The sequence below is a fragment of the Neomonachus schauinslandi genome, chromosome 16, assembly GCF_002201575.2.
Source record: "Neomonachus schauinslandi chromosome 16, ASM220157v2, whole genome shotgun sequence".
Taxonomy (NCBI): domain Eukaryota; kingdom Metazoa; phylum Chordata; class Mammalia; order Carnivora; family Phocidae; genus Neomonachus; species Neomonachus schauinslandi.
In genome coordinates this window covers 46,412,811-46,434,007 of record NC_058418.1, presented here as the reverse complement: position 1 = coordinate 46,434,007, position 21,197 = coordinate 46,412,811, and the positions used below count along the sequence as shown (strand labels likewise).

Here is a 21,197-nt window from a genome sequence, read left to right as displayed (position 1 = left end):
GGCTGTCTCGGCCGGGTGCAGGAAGGGGAAGAGACCCCCCCCCCCGCCCCCCCCCCCCCCAGGAGAGTGTTTTTCCTTTGAGGGGATTCTGTGCCTGAGAAGGGTTTGGCTTCCCGCATTCTGTACCTCACCTGGTCTCACCTGGAGCAGCGGGGGCCTGGGGGCACCTGAACGTGGACCGAGTTCTCTTCCCCTTCCTGCACCACCTGGGCTGCCTCCCTTGCCTGGAGGCGGTGCTGAGCCTCTCCCGTGGCCTGCAGAGGTGAAAACTGTGCCGGGTGGGGGGTGAGCATGGGGAGAGGGCAGGAAGCCACACACCACGTCTTGCCACAGTGGATGCTCTTCCAGTTCCTCTTATATTTTCTATTAAACACTTGCTTGGTTTGGTTTGGTTTGCATCTGCAAAGGTGAACCCCAGAGGGCAGCGAGCCTCCAAGTTCTAGTTCCAGCTGGTCAAGGGTAGGATGCAGGAGCAGGGGTGGGCTGGTCGGGCCCTGGGGCTTGGGTCTCAAGATTGGGATTTGGAATGGATGAAGCCTTACCTGGCGGCCTGGAAACGGTATTTGAGGGCCTGAGTTTCTTCCAGGCCTGCCCTAGTGGCTGGGGCCTCAGCGAGCCAGACCGAGGGGCACAGGGGGTCAGGGAGGTCTTCCTCCGTGTCCCCTGGTCGCCCTCCCTGGCTCCACGGGCCCAGGACAGAGTGGAGGTGTTCAAAAGCATGGGTCCTGGCACAAGACCCGGCCCCTCCTGCCCCTGCAACACGGACCCCGTGCTCCCCAGGCCGGATCTGGGGCAGGACAGGGCCGGGAGCAGCGGTGCAGGGAGCCAGGCGGAGGCAGGGCTGTTAATTACAGTACAACTTTATTAATACTGGAGTCTTCACAGTGCATTTGTTACTCGTAGCAGTGACTATTTCAATCAAGGGGGGGGAGGTGGAAGGGGCAGGGAGGAGAGGAGAATTTATCCAAAAACGGACAGAAAGAAAAGAAAAACAAAATGGGTCAGATGGGGGGGGGGGGGGGGGGGGGGGGGAGGGAAGAAAGGGTGAGTAGGAACCAGGAGGGCAGACCCGGGTGGGGAAATAAATTAAAAAAAGGAACAAGTTAACAACAGCACCAGAAAAGTTACTTCAGTCAAAAGACGCTTTTGAAAAGAATATTTCTCTGTACAAATGAAAAAAAAAAAAAAAACACGAAGAAGTCCCCCAAACCAAAGTTTGTGATGCGGGATGGTTGGCTCGGATCCCAAGGGGGTGGGCCTAAGAGGTGGTCACTAAATGGGAGATAGATAGGTGGTCAAGGGAATGGGGGAGTTATGTACAGCCCTGGGGTGGCTGGGAGGAGGCCTGAGCCTGGAGGCGGGGTGGCTCTGCCATGCCCACCCCCTCCTTGAGCCTCCCAAGCCACCCCTCCACCCCTTACCCTGCTAACATCACACATCCTGCATCTTACTCCCTCCACCCACCAGGTAAACGCCAGCACAGCCCTGCGGGGAAGGGGCAGTGTAAACCCCATCCCGGGCCTTCCCCAATGGGCCACCTGCCCTCCCGGCCTCTTCAGGCCCTCCCTCGCCTGGGCCCTCTCTCCAGGCACCCTAACCTGGGCTCTCGGGTTGGCTGGAGCGTTCAGCAAGGCTGTTCTCAGACCTAGCAACTTACAGATACCATTCTCCGTCTGCCCTTGGGAGCCTGGGGGGGCTCCATCCACCCAGGGCCTGCCTTGGTTCCCCAGACCTGCCTGACCACCCTGCTTGGATCCCGGTTCCCTGCAGAACTACCAGGAGCTCCAGCCTGGCGCTGAGACTCAGACCCACCCCCATCCCATCCAGACCAGGAAAAGCCTGCTCTCCTGACCTCGGGAGCCCCACCCCCCCGGCCCACCCTGTGGTCCCTCTGCCCTCTGAGCCCGGCCACCCTCTCTGCTGGCCTGCAGGACAACAGGAAGCCCTCCACTCGCCCTAGACGCACCTGCTTCTACCTGCTTCGAGTTGGCGGGCACCCCCACCCCGCACCCACTGCCAGCACAGGACTGGACTCTGAGGGGACTGCACCAGAATGGCATCTCCTCTGGCAACAGAGAGTCAAAGCCAAGCTCCCTGGACCGCACCCCAGCCCCATCCAAGGAGACCTGCTGCCTGCCCCCCCACCCCGGCCCTCTCCAACCTTATTTTGGCTTTGGGGAAGCCAATGTGGCCCTCCTCCTCCTGCCATGGGCCCACCAGGCCACTGTGAGGACCCCTGTCCCTCAGGCACTCTCGGACACCCTGTACTGTCCACCCTGTCCCCACACACAGTCCTTGTCCAGTCAGCTCTATTATTATATTCATAAAATAACCCCCACACCCTCTACAGCTCCAGCCCCGATCCCCAAAGGTGCCCGAAACCACCTTTGGACCAAAGTGCCACCAGAGTTAAATTCTCCACGTGCCCAGGTGAGGACCACACATTTGAAAGCAGCTCCTGGAGGGCTGGCCAGATGCCGCTCGGGCCTCTGGATTCCTTCCCTGCTGCCCTGCCTCTCAGCCCCAGCCACACCTCCCCGGCGAGGGGAAGCTAGGACCTGAAGCCCCTCGGGCTCCACAGCCGCCTCCAAACAGATCCCCAAGACTCAAACTTGGGGCCCTGGGCCTGTGGGCCTCTTTCCTCCACAGCAGCCTGGGCCTCCCAACCTCAACCTCCCCACCTCCAGTGCCATTCTGTGTAGCTTTTCAGTCAAATCTGACACCTTAGCCGACTGGGCACCTGGCCCCTCCACAGCCAGCCTGCCTCCCTAATCGAGAGGAACCTGGGAGAGGGGAGAGGAGAGAGAAGGAAGGAGAGGAGACCGGGCAGGGGTGGAGGGGAACAGCATTCAGGAGAAGCCCCAGGCACCACTGACCAGGGAGAAGCTGGGCCAGATCGCCTGAGCTACAGCGGGCGGGCCCAGGTAGGCTCCCAGAGATGGGGGAGGGGGTGTGGGGGGGGAGAAGGCAGGGGGTGGGGGGGGGAAGAGGGCAGGGCCTGTGGAAGAGGAGGAGCAGAACAGGCAAGAAACATATAAAACAGGCTCCAAACCCAGTTCAAGACCTGCAGGCTCAGAGCTGGTGAGCTTTGTTAAACAAGTCACTTCCCATTTAAATGCTGCAATCCAAGATGAGTGTCTTTCCATCCCACGTGACTTAAACAAAAAATCCGAAAGCTTGCCTGTCTGCTGTCTCCTCGCTGTGCCTTGGCTCTGAGTGGCTGCGGGTCACCTGCCAGGCCACCTGCCTCTCGCGGGGGCCACAGGGGAGGGGGGCGCCATCACAAGATGCGGGGCGCCGACCTGTCGTTGGTGACGGTCCTCCGGAGCCGCACCCCGCGGCGGATGGCCACCAGCATGTCTTCGGCCGGGGGCTCGCCCGAGGCGGCAGGGGGCGGGCTGGGCGTCTCGGTGGGGGCGGCAGCGGCGGCCAGGCCCGTGGGGAAAGGGAACTGGCCCTCGCCCAGGGCGTGGGCGCCCGCCACCAGCTCCCCGAGCTTCTCCACCAGGCTGTGCCGGTTGGCGGCCAGCTGCTGCTGCTGGTCTTCGTCGTCCGCCGCCAGCCCTGCGTAGCCGGCCGCCTCGGGGGCCGGGCTGGCCCAGGCCGTGTTGGGTAGGCTCAGCCTCTTCGGGGAGGCCTTGGCCAGGTCCTGTGCCAGGGGCGAGGCGGCCTCGTCGCTGTAGAAGACGCACTCCTCGCTGCCCGACCGCGTGGGCCCCGCGTAGCCGGGGGAGTCGGGCACCGTGGGCGTCTTCACCGGCACGATGGGCGGCCGGATGGGGATGGGGCCGGCGCTGGAGAGCGCGCGGCGCACGGCGGGCTTGGTGGACGGTGTGCGGCGGATGGTGGCCACGCCGGGGGGCGCGCCCGAGGCGCTGGGCAGCCCCGCGGTGGAGGCCGGGCGCTTGGTCTGGATCAGGCGGCGGTAGTTCTGGGCGATGTTGCTGTTGCGGGGGATGGTGGAGGACTTGTCGAACTCGGCCGGGCCCTCGCCGTCCGCGTCCCCGTTCACCGAGTAGCAGTCGTAGTCGGAGCCTGGGGGCACGGGATGCAGTGGGCCGGGGCCAGGGCCGTGAAGGCCCGGTGACCCAGCCCCGGCCCCAGGGCCTACCTTGGGAGGGGATGGTGTCCTCGGAGCACGAGGGCGTCGTGGTCTGCGTGCTGTACCCGCTGGAGTACTGCAGCGAGTCCCGGCTGCTCTTCTGGTGCTCCAGGCTCAGGCCGCGGGTCAGCACCATGGCCAGGTCACTGGCCGCGGGGGACACCTCCTCACCGTGCTGGGGGTGGGAAGACTGCAGGCTGAAGCCTGGCTCCCCGCCCCCCGCCCCGGAATTATAGGTGGCTCCCGCCAGGGGAACCTGGCCTGGCAGTGAAGATGGAGTCCTGGCTGGGCTGCCAGGGGAGCCGGCGCCTACCTTCGCTGCGATGGTGGCAGGGGACATGCGGGGTCGCGGCACCTCCTCTCCGCTGGGGCCCAGGGTACCCCCGCTGGCCAGGCCTGGCTCCGTGTCTCGTGGGTGCTCCGCTCGGTCCTTCCTCCGCTGTAGGCTGGTGCCCGAGGGCTGTTCGTGGGGACCCGCCTTGGCCCAGTCCTGCAGGGTGTGGCAGACGGGTCAGGGGGCCCTTGGCCCTGCGGTCCTCAGTGAAGGATCCCCTTACTATAGTTGAGGTTCAGGGTTTTCAGGCCCAGAAGGGGGCCTCAGGCTCATGATCATGACCAAGGGCAGAGCGTGGAGGGTGCCATGACCCCTCAGTCCCTCCAGGCCCAGGGGTAGGATGGCCATATCCCAGGAGGGAAAGATGTGTGTTGGGAGTGGCTGCAGGCGTGCCCAGGCGGCTTTTCCTGTGGGGAGTGGGCACTGTGTGCACCCCCCTCTGGTTGACCCTGCACCCTCCCTGCGGCCCACTGCAAGTGGGGAGCACTGACCGAGGTGGGGGAGCTGCACTCGCTAACGGACTGGCAGGTTTCCGAGGCCTCTGAGGACGCAGAGCTGGAGGACTTCTGCCATGCAGAGGCGAGCAGGCGGGCGGACGGGACGGGGAGGCCAGGAGGAGAGGAGAGAACAGACTAGGTCACAGCGCCAGCATGCAGCGGGGCGTTCTGGCTCGGCACCCCACCCCGCCACCCCTGCGAGCGACTGCGGCAGATCTCAGCACCCTGAGTGCACACTGCGGGCACCGACCGACCCCGCGGCCCGGCCCAAGAGCCAGAGGTTGTGAGAATTAACAACCGGACTCGCTGCCGATGGCCCGGATGTGGTGGGCCAGGGAAAGAGAGACACGAGGGAGGGCAGCGGGGTTGACGGTGTCCTTGTCATCTGAGAAGGGCTGGCCTGCAGGAGTCCAGAGTTCCATCCTGCACGCGCAGTGCTGAGCTGCCTGTCAGGTATCTACACACAGCTGTGATGCAGGCAACCGCATTTACAGGTCTGGAGATGAGAGAGAAGACAAGGGTGGAGCCACCGATCCATGGCCATGAGACAGAGTAAGGTCACCTCGGCAGTGAGGGCAGTTAGAAGGTTCAAGGACCCCAGGCACGCCCACGCTCCGCGGCTGGCAAGAAGAGGGTCCAGCAAAGGAGAGGAACAAGGAGCTGCCAGAGAAGTGGGAAGAAAACCATAGCAGACGATGTCACAGAACTCAGAAGGACCTGCCCTGTGGAGGAGCCGGGCTGCCAGGGGTCCATCAGATGAGGACACGGAGGCATCCCTGGAGACCTTGAGAACTAGGTCACAGAATGGTGGGGGCAGAGGTCCACTTTTGAGTGGACCAAGCGTGCAGGGGAGACACCTGCTCTGGGCAGTCGTGGGGAGTAGGTGGCCTGGGAAGCCCCCAACTCACAAGAAGACACAAGAATGAAGACAAAGGCAGTCAGGGCAGACACAGGACCATGGGTGCTCCCTGAGGCACACGCTGAGTGCAGTATAGTGGTTGGGAGACTGGGCAAGGGCCAAGGTGGGGGGCTCGCCCTGTGATGGCCCGAATTAAGCCAGGGTACCTGCAAAGGGTCCGTTTTTAGTACCACGCCTGCCCTGTCAAACTCTCCATATTCTCCTTAATTTAGACCCCCAGATTTTTTTTACAGTTTATGATAAACCAAGATCACCAAAATAAAAAAGGAAACAAAGCACCACAAATGAGGATTCAGATGATACAAGAAACAAATTTAGATTTTTACCAATATAATTGTTAAAGCAAAAAAAACCCAATGGAAAAAGCATTTGGAACACTCAGTGGAAAAATTCAATGTCTATTCATGAACAAACACTTAAACTAGGGACAGAAAAAACTTCCTTAATCTGATAATAAAGAGTATCTACATAAATATCAATATATTTCCCTCAGAGGGTGGGAAAAAGATAAGGATGCCCACGATCACCATTTCTGCTCAGTACTGGGAGTCCTAGGAGGGCAGTAAGGCAAAAAAAAAAGTAGCAGAAAGCCACAAAATAGGAAAGGTAGAAAAAAGCAGTCCCTACTCATAAAAGACATGACTGTTGCATATGCAGAATACTCAGAAGAGTCTACAGTTATCAGAACTGATAAGTGATTTTAATAAAATTATTGCATGTAAGATCAATATACCAAAGAAAAAAATCAAAATTTTAAATATCAGCAGCCAACAAATAAAAAACCCCCTAAAAAGCCAATATAATTTAAAATAGCATCAATAGGGGCGCCTGGTTGGCTCAGTTGGTTGAATATCTGACTCTTGATTTTGGCTCAGGTCATGCTCTCAGGGTCATGGGTCCAGCCCCACCTCAGGCTCCATGCTCAGCATGGAGTCTGCTTGTCCCTCTACCTCTGCTCCTCTCCCCGCTTGCTCTTTTTGCGCGCGCGCTCTCTCTTTCTCAAATAAATAAAATCTTTAAAATAAATAAAATTGCATCAATAAACATTAAATACCCAGGAAAAAAAAATCCAGTGATAGATGTGCAAGATCTTTACATGCAAACTATAAAACATCACTGAGAGAAGGAAAAGCCAAAATGAATGGAGACAAGAGCAATCCCCAGTCAAAACCCCAGGAGTTGCTGTTACTGTTTTTTTGATGGAAACTGACAAGCTAACGTTAAGGAATACAAGGAACTGCAAAGGGCCAGAAATAGACAAGAGGATATTGAATAACAAAGCTGGAAGACTTCTGTTACCACATTATCAAAGTTTTGTATAAAGTCACAATAATTAAGGTGGCCTGGTCTTGGTATGAGAACACAAATGAACCAGCAGACAGAATACAGACTCCGAAAACAGCTACAGGTATACAGATAATACCTGATTTATGACAAAGGCAACACTATAGTGCAGTGGGGGGGAAAATGGCCTTTTCAATATACTGCCAATTAGATATCTGTATGGAAAAATGACCCCTACCTCATATCATATGTGCGCACACATACACACACATGCACACACACGTGTGCACACACAATCAATTCCTGATGAGCTGCAGATCTAAATGAAAAAGGTAGAAAAAGGTTTATCTCAGGACACAAAAAGCACAATTTAAAAAAACGAATAAATTGGACAAACTGGATATCTGTTAAAATTAAGAATTTTAGGTCATTAAAAGACTCCATTAAGAGAGTAAAAAAGGAATCCACAGAATCAGAGAAGATCTCAGATGAAGGAGTTGTATCCATAATATATAAGAAGTTCTAGGAATCAATAAGAAAAAAAAACAAACACCTAGTAGAAAAATGGGCAAAAATGTGAACAGGTCCTTCATAAAAGAGGACAGCCAAGTGGCCTTCAGAAGCATGAAATGGTATTCAACCTCATTCCTCATCGGGGAAGTACAAATTAAAAATACAGGGCACTACCAGATGCCTTCTACTGTGGTCCCTGCCCCGGAATGGCTACAATGAAAAAGATGTAAAATACCAAGGGTTGGTGAGGATGAGAAACAGCAATCCACCACTGGTACGGTATTCTTGCCAGAAATGTGTGACCTCGGTCTAACTATGGGAAGACCCCAGACACATCCAAACTGAGAAATGTTTTACAAAATACCTGACCGGTATCAAAAGTATCAAAGTCATGAAAGAAGAAGGACTGAAGGACGACTACATATTAGAGAAGCCGCAAGAGACAGAACAGGGTCCTGCACTCCTAGACCAGAGAAAACTGGCAGCATTTGAGAAAAGACCATAGGTTAGTTAATAGTATCGTAGCTACGTAAGGGGTTAACATTAGGGGAGGAATAGGTGAGAACTCTGTACTCTTTTTGCAACTTTTCTACAAGTCTGAAATTATTTCAAAATACCAAGTTAGACTCAAAGGAAAGGTTAAATTGCTGTAATGTAGAGAAAAAGGAAACTGGAAGACAGACCTGAGTAAATGATCCAGAACATCATACAGAGAAGTGAGGAGAAAGAAAATCTGAGAATTAAGAGAAGGATACACAGACGGATAAATGAGAAAGTCTGGCAAGACAATGAATCGCAATCTCAGAAGGAGCGATAGCAAGAACGAAAGTAGGAGTACAGAAATAATGGCTGAAAATTTCCAAAACATATGAAAGACATGAATACAAAGATACAGGAATACAAACATATCAAGTGAGGCTAAATAAAAACAAATCTGCAACTAGACACAAACTGAAGAGCAAAGATCTTAAAAGTGACCAGGGAGCAAAGTAAGCTCATGATCTGACGGAGGACCTCTTAACCGACGATGGAAGCCAAAACACAGTGGAAAAATACCTTCAAAGTGTGCGAAGAGAACAACTGTCACCTCAGAATTGTGTCCCCGGCAAAACTTTCAAGACAGACGACCAAATGAAGCATGTTTACAGATAAACAAAAAACAAGAATTTACTACTACAGACCTAGTTCTAAAAGAACTTCTAAAGGATATGCTATACTTCAGAAAGGAAGACTTGAGGTATGAGAAAAAATGATCAGCAAAGAAATGTGTAAGCATATGGAGAAATCTAGACAAATACTTTATGTGCAAAAGGATAACGGAAGTAAGTAGGAAAATATTATGTACAAAAGGATAACGGAAGTAAGTAGGAAAATATCATTTGTGTTATTAAAAAATAGAGAATAACATATAATAGCTTATAAGTTGGGAGGAAGTGGGTGACTAAGTTAAAATATTTATTAAGATCCTTGAATTATTCAGGAGGTGAATGGTAAGGATGTACGGTAAAATTTCATGGTACCCTGTAAAAGAAAAGAAATAGAGTATAACTTAGAATCTAGTGGGGGGGAGGAACAAATGGGAAAAAGAAAAACAAACAAATGGCAAGGGAAGAGACAAAAGCAGCACAGAAAAAGCAGAAGGAATAAACAGAAAAAAAAAAAACCACCAGGAGTCCAAATACGTCAGTAATCACAATAAATATAAGTAGACTAAAAATACTGAATAAGGGGCACCTGGGTGGCTCAGTCATTAAGTGTCTACCTTTGGTTTAGGTCATCAGCACGGAGTCTGCTTCTCCCTCTCTTACTCCCCCTGCTTGTGTTCCCTCTCTCACTGTCTCTCTGTCAAATAAATAAAATCTTTAAAAAAAATACTGATTAAAAGATAAAGACTGTCGGGCGCCTGGGTGGCTCAGTTGGTTAAGCGACTGCCTTCGGCTCAGGTCATGATCCTGGAGTCCCGGGATCGAGTCCCGCATCGGGCTTCCTGCTCGGCAGGGAGTCTGCTTCGTCCTCTGACCCTATCCCCTCTCAGGTGTTCTCTCTCTCTCAAATAAATAAATAAAATCTTTAAAAAAAAAAAAAAAAGATAAAGACTGTCAAACTATTATATAAAAGAAAATCTAGGCATCTGCTATTTATAAGAGACTCATCTAAAACACAAAGATATAGTGAGTTTAAAAGCCAAGAGATGGGAAAGGATAATATAAATCTTGAACAGAATACAGCTGAGATAGCTGTAATAATATCAAACAAAAGAGACTTTAAGAAAGCATTATAAGGAGCAGAGGATCAACTACATCATGTTAGAAGATTCAATTCACCCTGAAGAGTTGACATTTTAAACTTGTATGCACTTAACAGAAGAGTCTCAAAATATATACAACAAACATGCATGAAACTATATGGGAGAAAATAACAAATCTAAAATTTTTCAGTTTTACAATAGGTGAAGCAGACAGAAATGAATGGAAATGAGGTAGAGATGGTCAGTGCAGACAACTCTTTTGAGAAGTTCTGTTGTGAAGGATACTAGGTGGTTGGAGGATAACATGGTGGGGGGAGGGAGGGCTTTTAAAATGCACGATGCTGGAGCTTGTTTGTGTCCTGACAGGAATGAGCCGGCACGGGGAGAGAGACTGCAAGTGTAATGGGGACATCCTTGAGCAAAAATCCAGAACATAAAATACTGAGCCCAAATGGAGGCATTAGCCTAGATGGGGAGGAAGAGCAGACTGGATCCAAATGCAGTCACTCCTGACACCCTGAGGATAGCCCCCTGGGCAGGTGGCCTGACCTCCTTTTGTCTTCTACTGTGGTCCCTCTGTTTGCCCATCTCACTAAGGCTGCAGGATCTGAGCCTGCATCTGAGGAGATTCGTGGGCCAGTCTCTGGGTTCCGAGTGAGCTGGCCCAACTGTGTAGAAGCAGGAGGATGTCCTGGGGCTCCTGGGGATGCCTTCTAGGGTCACCACCCCATCATGGTAAGCCTATGCAGGGGGAGGGTCCCAAGGGATCAGAGCTGCACAGCAGCCCCCTCGGGGCTCCCGTAACTGGAAGAAGGCAGGCGGTAAGGAGTCAGGAAATGGTGAGCAAGTGGGGCACAAGAGCCCCCCACTGACACCACTGTGGCGGATGCCTGCTGCTCTAACCCTGGTCTTTAGCCAGGTTGGTCCCCGGTGAGGCGGTCCTGGGGGCCTCCAGGCCAGGCGCCACAGCTGCAGGCCCTGCAGACGCCTCCTCACCTGGCTGGTGATGTCGGAAGGCATAGGTGAGGGGGGCTTGGAGTAGGTGGCGTCCTGGGAGACGAAGCCAGAGTCGTGGGAGGAGACACTGGAGAGGCGGGCGGCGGCTGGCTGTGCCAGGCTGCGGTAGCGACAGGTGGAACCGGGTGAGTATGTGTGGGCACCCCCGGGCCACGGGGCTCCGCCGCCCTTGGCGCTGCTACTGCTGCTGGGGGCGCTGGGGGGGTGGGGGGGGCAGCAGCCGGACAGGGAGACACAGGGTGCGCATGGAGGGGTGACAGACAAGGGTGGAGGGGAGAGGTGAGGGGCAAAGGAAGGAAAAGACAAAGTCAGACTACAAGTCCTGAGACTCGGGTGCCACAGAAAAGGTGGGTTCTGGGATGGGGGGGGTCGGAAGGAGGCGGGCCCAGGCAGGGGACAGCACCCAAGAGCCGTGTTCCAGGGCATGCCCAGGGCCAAGCAGTCACTTTGCTTCCTACTTTGCCATTAAGAACAGTAGACCTTAGGTTGGTGATGGGGAAACTGAGTCACTAAGCATCAAACCTTGTCCCATTCGGGCTAGAACCCAACTCTGGACTGCCTCCTCAAAGTCAGATCTTTGCCATCAAATCCTAACTGGATATCTAGGGTGTGGTGATGGTCTGTGTGCGTCCTGGACCCACCATTGTCCTCATCGCCTCTATCCCCTTGAGTGTGTCCAGCCCTCCGTAGCTCACATTCTCTGTGTAACCATTTCACTCTTGGGCAATGAAGCCTGCTTTCTTTCTGAATGTGATCCTGAAGCTACTCAGCCCCCACCCTGGGTCATGGGTGTCCTCTGCCATCAACCCTCCCTGCTGTGACGGACCCCTACCTGGGGTCTAACAGACCCAGGCCCTCCTCCCTCGACAGGAGCTGCTGATGGCCCTGCGCGGCTTACCTCCTGTGCCCAGGTGCCCAGCCAGAGGTGGCTCTGGGGAAGGGGAGCCTGGAACCCAGAGGGGCCTCCCCCACCAGTAACTCATCTGTGCTCCCTGCCCACCCCGCTGAGGAACCTTGAATCTTAAATGTCTCCTCCAAACGCTGTCTTAGTGCCAGCCCTGGACGCGTCCCTGATCCTGAGCCTGCACCGTGAATGAAGGAGACTTCAGGGGCCAGCATGGGCCCGGGTTCAGGCTGAGGCATTGGCCGGGAACCAGCACTCAGGAACCAGCCAGGCTGGAGCGTCCCTTACCTTGGGGCCTCAGCACACCTTCCCAGAAGCGTCTGTGCCCACCTTTGATCTTAGATTCTTACTATCCCTCCACCCACGTCGACTCTGCTGGGCTGGGCAGAGCCCAGTTGTGAAATGCCGGGACCCTGTGCCTCAGTTTCCCCTTCTGTGAAATGGAGACGACACCATACCTGATATGGTGGTGTTAGGATTCAGTGAAGAAAATGCATAAAGCATGTAGCACGGCCCCTGGCACACAGTGATTGCTCCGTCAACGAAACTGCCCTGCGCCGCACCCCCACCCCGCAGGCAGCGGCCTTGAGATGGGGCTACATTCGTCCTCTATGCTTGCATGCCAATTCCTCTCTGACGCACTTGGGTGACTTCTGGGGCCCAGAAGCAGATCTCAATGCAGCTTTGCTGGGAGCTCACCCATCCCCTCCCTGGGGGCCCCTGCCCCTCTCTGCCCCCCCCCCGTCAACCCCGCACTGACCTGCACATGCTGGACTTCCGTGAGCCGGAGCCGCTGGGCGAAGATGGGGGGGTCTGGTAGGACCAGCTGTAGTCCGAGCCCTTCAGGTCTTTGATCACCTGGACAGGGACAGAGATGGGAATCACCGGAGGCAGTCTTCCTCTGCAGAGAGCCTTAGTGTTGTCTGGGGGTCCCCAGAGAGGGCTAGTAGGGACAGAGGCCCCCCCACTCTCTTCCCTATTGAGAGCCAAGCCCCGGCAGGAGACCCTCCAGGGGAGTCTGAAAGCAGGGCTGCCAGGGGAGGGGGGCATGGGAGAACCTGGGGTCCCTGGGGACTGTCACTGGCAGAGGAGGCGAGAGTGACCATGAGGGACACCATGGGGTTCAAATCCTGGCTCTGCTGTGCCCTTTGGGCAAGTTCCTGGAACCTCACCTGGTTTCTCCCATGAAGAGCAGCCTATGACTCCTGTCTTGCAAGGGCCATGGGGCGGGGGGATTCAACAGGGTGGCCGTGGAAAGTGCTGGGCAGAGTGCCAGGCACACAGCGGGCCCCAGGCCAGAGCAACGCCATGGGCCTGTCACGTAGGACTGACCCTCGTGCAGTGGGAACACAGTGGTGCGCCGAGCGGGTGGCAAGTGTGGGCAGGTGCCTGTGTGCCTGGGTCTAGGGGAGGGGACAGGTTCTGGGCATGATGACAGGCAGGCGTCACCAGGTCTGGCTTGTTCAGGGGGAGCCTGAGGGCAGACACGGGGCCCAACCCCATGGGACCTCCTCCCCAATCTGCTCTCAGACTGAGGCCTCCAGGGGGTCCTGTGCACACCACCCCTCCCCCGGGCAGGTGCTCCTGGATGTCCCACGGCACGTGTTGGGACACGTCTGGTCCTCTGTCCTGTTTTTTCCTCTACTGTCCCCCAACCAATGGCAGGCTATCCCCTCCCCTGTCCCCTAGCCCCAGGACGGCCGCACCTGCTCACTGGCGGGGGGCAGCTTGTGGGGTTCTGCCGTCAGCACCACCAGGTCGTCGATGATGCCCTGCAGGTGGGTGATCTCTCCCAGCATGGTCAGCTCGCCGTTCTGGGGAAGCAGCGGGTCAGACCCACCGGTCCTGCCCCTGCCCCCCCACCCTGGAGGAACAGGCCTCCCCTGCTTCTCCCCCAACACTGCTCGGGTCTGATCGAGGCTGGAACTGGACACCCTGAGGCCAGTGTGACCACCTGTCCAGACCAAATTTGTGCACCATGAGCTATGAGACCTGTCTTTGGGCTGTGAGCACGCAGCTCTGAAGGCACCCAGCCAGGTATCACTGAGAAGTGGCCTTTCTCGGGGGTTGAGGGGTCGACCCTGGGCCCTGTCCAACCTGCTGGGGCCTCTGAGTCACCCCGAAAAACTCCCACTGGTGGCTCCCAAATCCTGATTCTTGGGATTTCCTCAAATTCATGGAGACCCTCCAACTAGCCCAATGGCGGGGGATGCTGAGAACACCCCTCTGACTCCGAGGGACCCACCACCACGGGCTGCAGGAACGTGATGAAGGTGCAGAAGCGCCCGCGCTCCTCGATCAGGGCCCGGCGCACTGCCTGCTTCTCTGTCTCCTCCAGCAGCAGGTACATGTCATTGACGTCCTGCAGGGCGCTGTCCAGCTGAGGCTGCAGGTCTCCTTTCCCTGGAGGGGTTGGGAGGAGAGGCCGCGCTGGGGACGACGGCCCGGCTCGCCGTGTGCATGGCTCAGGCCCTGTGGTGCTGTCCCTGCCGTGGGGCTGGGCACTGCCATGGGGGCCCGGGGACCGGGGAGGGCAGCCAGGACTCTGGGGCTTGTGCCAGGGCTGGTCCCAGAGCAGGCAGAGAGGACAGACACACACACACAGGAAAGACACCAAGCTGCAAAGCCACCCCGGACCTGGAGCGGGCAGAGCCCACCGGGAGCCACCCTGGGAGCAGGTGTGCTCAGGTGAGTCCAGCAGAGGCCGCCATGGCTGAGACTTCCACCCCCCGGGGTACCCTCACTGCCCGTGGGCCAGCACCCACTCACCTCGCAGGGCACAGGGAGAGGGTGGGAGCCCGACAAAGTAGAGCCTGGGGGCTCAGGGGAGGGGTGTGGGGGTCAGGAGAGCTAGGGGCTGGGCCCCGGGGGAAGGGAAGGGGGTGGTCTCAGTGTGGGCTCCCACTCAGCTCAGGGAGTGATGCACAAGGACAGCAATAGCGACACAAAGAAGCAGCGAGAGAGACAGAGAGAGGCAAGAGGATGATGTAGAGATGGTGAGACAGGATGTGAGAAGGCGACAGGTAACCGGGCGGGCCTGGTGGGAGCGGGACAGCCAGGGCCTGTGCCCCCCACCCCGCCCGCTCCAACCCCTCTCGGCCTGGCAGACTGACCCAGCAGCGGCCTGGGACTCATCCCTGGCCAGGGGCCCCCAGGGCCCCAGGGGGACTGTGCCCCGGGCCCCTCCCTCGCTGGACCGACCGCCTTCCTTGCTCCTCCTTGGCCTGGAGAGGCTCCTTCCAATGGCCCTGAGCTGGGGGAGACAGACAAATGGGACAAGGACGGGAGGAGCAGCTGGAGGGACGGACATTTGACTTACCAAGTAGCTCTACAGGAAGGATGTGGGAGGAGGAGAGGAGGAGAGACAGAGAAAGAAAGAATGTGTGAAAGACAGCCGGATGGAAAGAGCCACTCCTGGGGCAGGGGTGTGGGTGCCTGGGCCTGTTGGCCTCCTGCTGCCTCCCTGAGAGGGGAGGGCCTGGGCCAGGTCTGGGGTGCAGGGAGGCTCCTTCTGTCCCACCCAGCAGGTTGGAGGGTCCTGTATCCAGGATAAGGCCCCTCCAGCCCGGATGACGCCCTGGGGCACCCCCTGGAGTGTGGGGCACACGAGTGGGGCCCCGTGGGGCTACGCTTCCCTGGGCCACTGTGGGCTCTACCTTTGCGTGCTTTCTTCTGCAGCTTCAGCGTGTCTGAAGACTTTTTCTTGATCTCATGCCGGGCTCGTTTGTACTCTGTGCACGGGGTGAGAGAGGAGTGATATGATGGGGGAGCTCTGCACAATGACAGGAAGCCCCGGCCCGAGCTCAGGGCCTACCTTTTGCGTGGTCCTTGTCCAGCTGGTTGGCGGACTTCTTCCAGTCCTCGATGCGCTCCTGCAGCGGGTTGATGAGGCTCTCCAGCAGGGCGCTGCGGGCGGGGCGGGAGGGTCAGGGCCACCAGCGGGGTCTCCCTGAGTCACCCGCACCCGCCGCCCGCCTGCCCGCGGCCCCCACTCACTTGGTGAACTGCCGCAGCTTGGTCTCGATGCTGCGGTGGCGCATGCACATGCGCGTGAGCGCCGAGCCAATGTCCCGTGTGGCCCCTGGCGAGGCAAGCGCGCAGCGTGGGAAGGGGCCCCGACGGGCAGTCCCAGCCTCGGCCACGAGGGGGCGCGCCGGGCCGCGAAGGCCGCCGCTCGCAGCCCGCGCCCCGCCCCCAGCATTGCGCGATCCCGGGATCCGTGCTGGGCGGGCGGCGGGGGCGGGGGCGGGGTGGTGGTGGATTTGATCTGTTCTCAGTATTTGCGGTGACTCCCCTCTGTGCTGGACCAAGGCCCTGCGCATCCCGGCCGTGCCCGCCCGCTGCAGCTGTGGGTGTTCTGGTGGTCAGGCCAGCGCGAGAGACCGTCCAAAGGGCCGGCCCAAATCCCCTCCAGCCCTGGCGGGAAGCCCCTCCAGGTGCCCCGAGGCAGGCGTGAGTGCGAGCAAGCGCCTACTACCTTGTTCTCAGGGGTCCCAGTCCTTGCTACTTGAACTAGAAGGCAGAGACGCCAAGGCCAACAGGGGCGTGCCTGCCCCTGCGTGCTCTCAGACTGGCCGAGGAGAGGGGGTAAGAGGCAGCCGGGGTCGGTCGGACGCACTGCACGGAAGGCTGAACAGCTGTGGCTGAGGGATGGAGCTGGCTGCCCACAGCAAGAACGGAAAGCCCGCCGTAACATCCCTGTCACCGTTCACCCGCTCCTGCTTGCATGCCACTAGTGATAAGAGGCTCACTCGACGACCAGCCGATTCCATTAGGGAACAGAATTCAGTGTCCCAACTCTGCGCCCAGTGTCCTCTCCCTGGCTCACACTCAGCTCAGCCTTTCCAGCCTCCAAGCCCCACCTGGGGCATACCCAACCTCCAGCCACGCCCCCTCCCCACCTCGGGTGTTGGTGGCCATGTCTGCCACTTTCTGGAAGGCATCCAAGAAGGCCACAGCAGCCAGCACAGTGGTCCTGGGGAGATGGACAGTGGGACGGTCTGTGGGTGAGGTGTCCTCTCTGCCCGTCCCCTCCCCAGCTGGGGCACCCTCAGCAGCCTCACCTCAGCTGGGAATGCAGCTTCGTGGCCTTGGAGTTGAAGTCCTCCCAGATGGGGTAGGAGCTCTGCCGAAGAGACGGAGAGGTAATGAGATTCTGGAGGCTGGAAGGCTCCACCGGGGCTGGGCTCCCCACATGCCTCCGTCCAGATTCTGGGCAGTTTCTCAGGGACTGGCCCTGCCCCTATGGAGAGGGAGGCTCCTGGGCCTTCTGGGACGACCGAGGACCAAGGACAGAGCCACGGGGAATTAAACAAGGCCTGGCCCTGGGAACAGGTGCCTTTGCTCATCCCTCCCTCCCTGACAGGAAGTCTAGACAACTGTCTACGGTGGCCACCGTTTTGGCCCACATCCTCCCTCAGAGGGGATGGAAACATTAAATGGCAGGGCTCAGGCAGGCCAGGTCTCAAACTGAGGCCTCTGGGGGACCCCACCCTGGGCCCCGGAAGCTGTGACCGGCCCGGACACCCATCCATCCCAGGCCAGCAGCAGTGGCTCCCAGGCCTGGGGAGGCTGTGACTGCTGCAGGGCCCAGCCAGCCTGTCCGGGACAGCCAGGCCTCAGGCTGAATGGGGCCTTGTGCAGCCAACAGAGCCACCTTTCTCCACCCCCAGTTCCCCTCCCCTCCTGGGGACACAGTGTGGCCTTTATCCCAGCCTGGCCCAAAGCTCTGAGTTGGGAGGGGGTTTCCCGGTGGGGAGGCTTAGCTCCTGGCGACCAAGCTGTCCAGTCTGATCAAGGGGCTTTTCTGGCTAATGCGCCCTCCCATGGCGGATGGGTCCTGGAGAAACCTCAGCCCTGGCCTGAGAGCCCCGTGGAGGCCTGGATGCTTGAAGGGGAGCCCAAGGCCAGCAAAGCCCCAGCCCGAAAGGGCTTCTAAGCCTCCCTTCCATGTAGGCTGGGGTGCTCGGCAAACAGGGAAGGCAGAGACCCCAGCCCTCATGGCTTCAGAAGGAAGCTCTGCCAGACTGGAACCCAGGGGCAGGTTCGAGATGGCCTCTCTGGCTGAGGACAGCCTGCAGGGGTGGAAAAGAGACAGAACAGCTTCTGACAGCCTTAGAAACTCCCTCTCCTCCCAGCCCAGCCAGTGCCCAGGGAAAGCAAATATTTGAGAAGTCCACACAGGCTGGAGCGGGATGGGGGAGGCTGTGGGTGGGCTGTCTCCATGTGCGCACAGTTCAGGGTAAAGGAGCCTGGTACGTTGTCCCTGGCAATCCCAAGGAGCTGACCCTCACCCTGGCACCCCCAAGAGTCTTCTGAAAGATGGCATGCTCACATCACCTCCACATCCCAGCCCTGAAGCCTTGCTAAGACCTCCAGGGAGAAGAGCCACTGCTGAGGAGGCAGGGGACCAGGGGCAGGTGTCCTGACCCCCAGGACACCTTCTCAGCCCCTCTGCAGCCTCTGGGCAGTCTCAGAACACAAGGAATTAGGAGAAGCTGGGGACAGATCAGTTCCTACCCCACGAAAGGCCTTAGGCTGAGGCCCATCTCCCCGGCCTCCAGCCAGCCAGGCTCACTCCATTCCAGACCTTCACCCCCTCAGCTTTCCCAGTGGGGAGGGGACAAGACACAGCATGGGGGGAGGCCTGGCCCAGTTCCTCCTCAACAGGGGGACCTGAGCACCTTGGTCTCTAAGGGCCGGGGCTCCACCCTCACCGGTAGGTAATTCATAGAACCCGGAGATGAAGAGGTGGTGGGGGGGGGCGGCGGAGCGGCCAGTGTCCCAGGGGAGGGTCTTCAGGGTTCACCTGGGCCCATGCCCTCACCCTGGCTATGCCCTGGCTGTCAGGCTCTAGGACTCTGGGTGGCAGTGACCGCTGCTGGCCAAGCGCTTGTTGCGCTGTGTGAGCGCGTCGTCAGGTCCTTAGCACAGCCCCGTGAAATAAATACGACTATCACCCCCATTCTACAGGTCAGGAAACTGAGGCTCAGAGAGATTAACTGACTTGCTCAAGGCCTCCACACGGCAGGGGCAAGATCTGATCCCACGACTGGTCACTACACCTGCCTCCAGGGTAGAGAGAGGGGGTCATCGGGCAGCAAGGGGAGGAGGGGGTAGGAACTGCAGGGATGGGAGAAACACCCACTCTGTCCCCAGGGCTTGTCACTAGAGGTGCTCGGGACTCCTGGCCCTTGGAGACGGTCTCTGATCTGGCGGGGGTTGTAGTCCTGGCTGTGATCCCAGAGAGGGGGCTTTCTGGGTGACCCTGGGCCAGGGCTCCACTCTGGGCCTCAGCTTCCTCATCTGTCAAATCGGGCTGGGAACTGCACTTACGTCACTGGGTCCGTGGGGAGACTTGAGGAGGCCCTGCAGGGGAAGCACTTAGCACCGTGCCCAGTACACAGTAAGTGCTCAGTTAACGCTGGCTAAAAAAAAGGGACTCGGGATCCCTGCCTCTCTGCTGGAAGCCCCTCCCACCCAGCAGGGCCCAAGTCTGGGCCACACTCCCCACTCTTGGGAGGACAGGCAAAATTTATGGGCCCATTTCCTGGATGGGCCAGTGCTGAGGAGAGGCCCCCTTCACTCCATTGAAGGTGCTTCACCCTGTCCTGCCATCTTGGGCAAGCCTCTGCCCCTCTGAGCTTCAGTGGGCGGCCTGGCACCCACCCAGTGGGCATCTGAGCTAAGTGAGGCACAGAGGCAGGGAAAGCTCCTGAGTGCCCGGCCCCAACCCTGACCCAGCGCCCTCCTCCCGACCCTCCAGCCTCCAGGTGCAGCTCGGGGCCTCCAGCCTCCAGGTGCAGCTCGGGGCCTCCAGCCTCCAGGTGCAGCTCGGGGCCTCCAGCCTCCAGGTGCAGCTCGGTCCTGGGGGGTGTTGTGGGGCTTGTGGACGTGCTGTGGACAGGCTTCATGGGGCAGGCTCAGTCTCCTCAGTTCAGCCCCCTTCCTCTATGGAAGCCCCGCTGCTTCTGTGGCTCAGATCACTGAGGGAAACAGCCAGAAACTGCTCCCCAAATCCAGGTGATCAACCTCCAGGTGGCCCAGTCCCCTGCTCTGTCCTTGGCCTGAACACATGCATATGTCCTAGGTACTTAGCATCGCCCCAGGTGAAACCTCCACATGTCAGAAAATCTGGCCTGAATATCTCCCTTTTCCTTCTGTCTGATCTCAGAGTTCCTTGCAAATTGCCTGAGGAGGGAGGGACAGTCCTGTCCCTCTCTGAGCAGAGAGGCTGCCAGCGGGAGGAGGGTGGCGGAAGGTCCCATTCTCTGCCAGCACTGCGAGTAGCTGGGGGCGGGTGGTCTGGGCTGCCTGGTCCCAGGAAGGGATCCCAGTGCCAGGACAGGAGGGCCTGCTGAGGGCAGAGAGAGGCCAGGACTTCTGAGGGCTGCCAGAGGGGCCCAGAGGGAGAGTTGCAAGGGATGGAGGTCTCAGGGGAGCACCCTATGGTGGGGGGGGGGCATCTATATGCTGCTCACCCTGTAGTCCTAGGTGGGGACTGCCTCAGGCCTTTTGCAGGGGCAGGGATCCGGCCGCTGCCCCTAGGGCTGTTCCCCTGGCAGCACCGGAGCCTCCGGAAGGGCCTGCCTGGGCACTGTGGGGCCAGCAGCCCTGGTGTGTGGTATTTCCTCCTGGGCCTGTGAGGTCACGGTGGAATTGTGTGTTGTATACTTGGGGGTGTGCGCTAGGGTGGGGGCTCTCTGGAGTTCATGTGGAGAGCCCAGTTCTTTCCCCTGCCCTGCAGTCCTGCCTCAGAGGAGAAAGGTAGGAGCGCGGTGCCCGGCCCCGTCCTGTCACTGGAGCTGGAACTCCTCCCTGCCTAGTCAGCCTGCGCCGGCCTCTCTGGGGAGAGGCTCTCCCTTGCTCCCCAGATGAACAGAGAGGGATGAGGTCAGGGAGAGAGTTGGACAGTCTCCTTAATGACCTTGACCATTCCCAGGCCTCAGTTTCCCCAACTAGTGAGTCAGTGGTGGGCCAAGAGCTGGTGGCTTGCTCCCCACCGCCTTGGCCAATCAAGGGGGGGGAGGGGCTGGGGGTTGGTGCTGAAGGCCTGGGGTGCTAGTACATTCCCCCTTGGGTCTGCTCCAGAAACCCCAACCCTCTCCCTTCCTCCCTCCAAGGTGAGGACAGAGGGACAGTCAGCCTAAAGGCCTTGGAGTCCTGCAGCTTCCTAGGGCCTGTTTCAGGGGACCTGGGCAGGGGTGGGGGTGGGGGGGTGCAGCAGTCGCAGGGTCGAGGCCTCGCAGGGTCGAGCACAGAGGCCAAGGCCGGCGGGGAAGGAGTTAATGCTTCTCCGCTTTATTATTTTTCCCTGCTTTGGCGGTGACAGCATTGTCTGGGCTCCAGGGCCGTTGGGGGCGGGGGGGGGGGGGGGGGG

General features: G+C 58.1%; 1 protein-coding gene across 1 annotated transcript; it reads right to left on the bottom strand.

Annotated features, from left to right (window-relative positions):
* Positions 1–2,964: 2,964 nt before the first annotated feature.
* On the bottom strand, positions 2,965–19,731 carry MTSS2 (MTSS I-BAR domain containing 2). Its single transcript, XM_044922062.1, has 15 exons — positions 19,558–19,731; positions 16,882–16,943; positions 16,720–16,793; positions 15,815–15,899; positions 15,633–15,724; positions 15,475–15,549; positions 15,138–15,146; positions 14,064–14,221; positions 13,525–13,632; positions 12,579–12,676; positions 10,894–11,110; positions 4,928–5,002; positions 4,416–4,592; positions 4,112–4,277; positions 2,965–4,035 (listed from the first exon to the last, which is right to left on the bottom strand). Exons 1-15 carry the CDS (start codon positions 19,729–19,731, stop codon positions 3,281–3,283), a joined length of 2,325 nt encoding a protein of 774 aa, XP_044777997.1. The 3' UTR covers positions 2,965–3,280.
* Between the last annotated feature and the right edge of the window lie 1,466 nt (positions 19,732–21,197).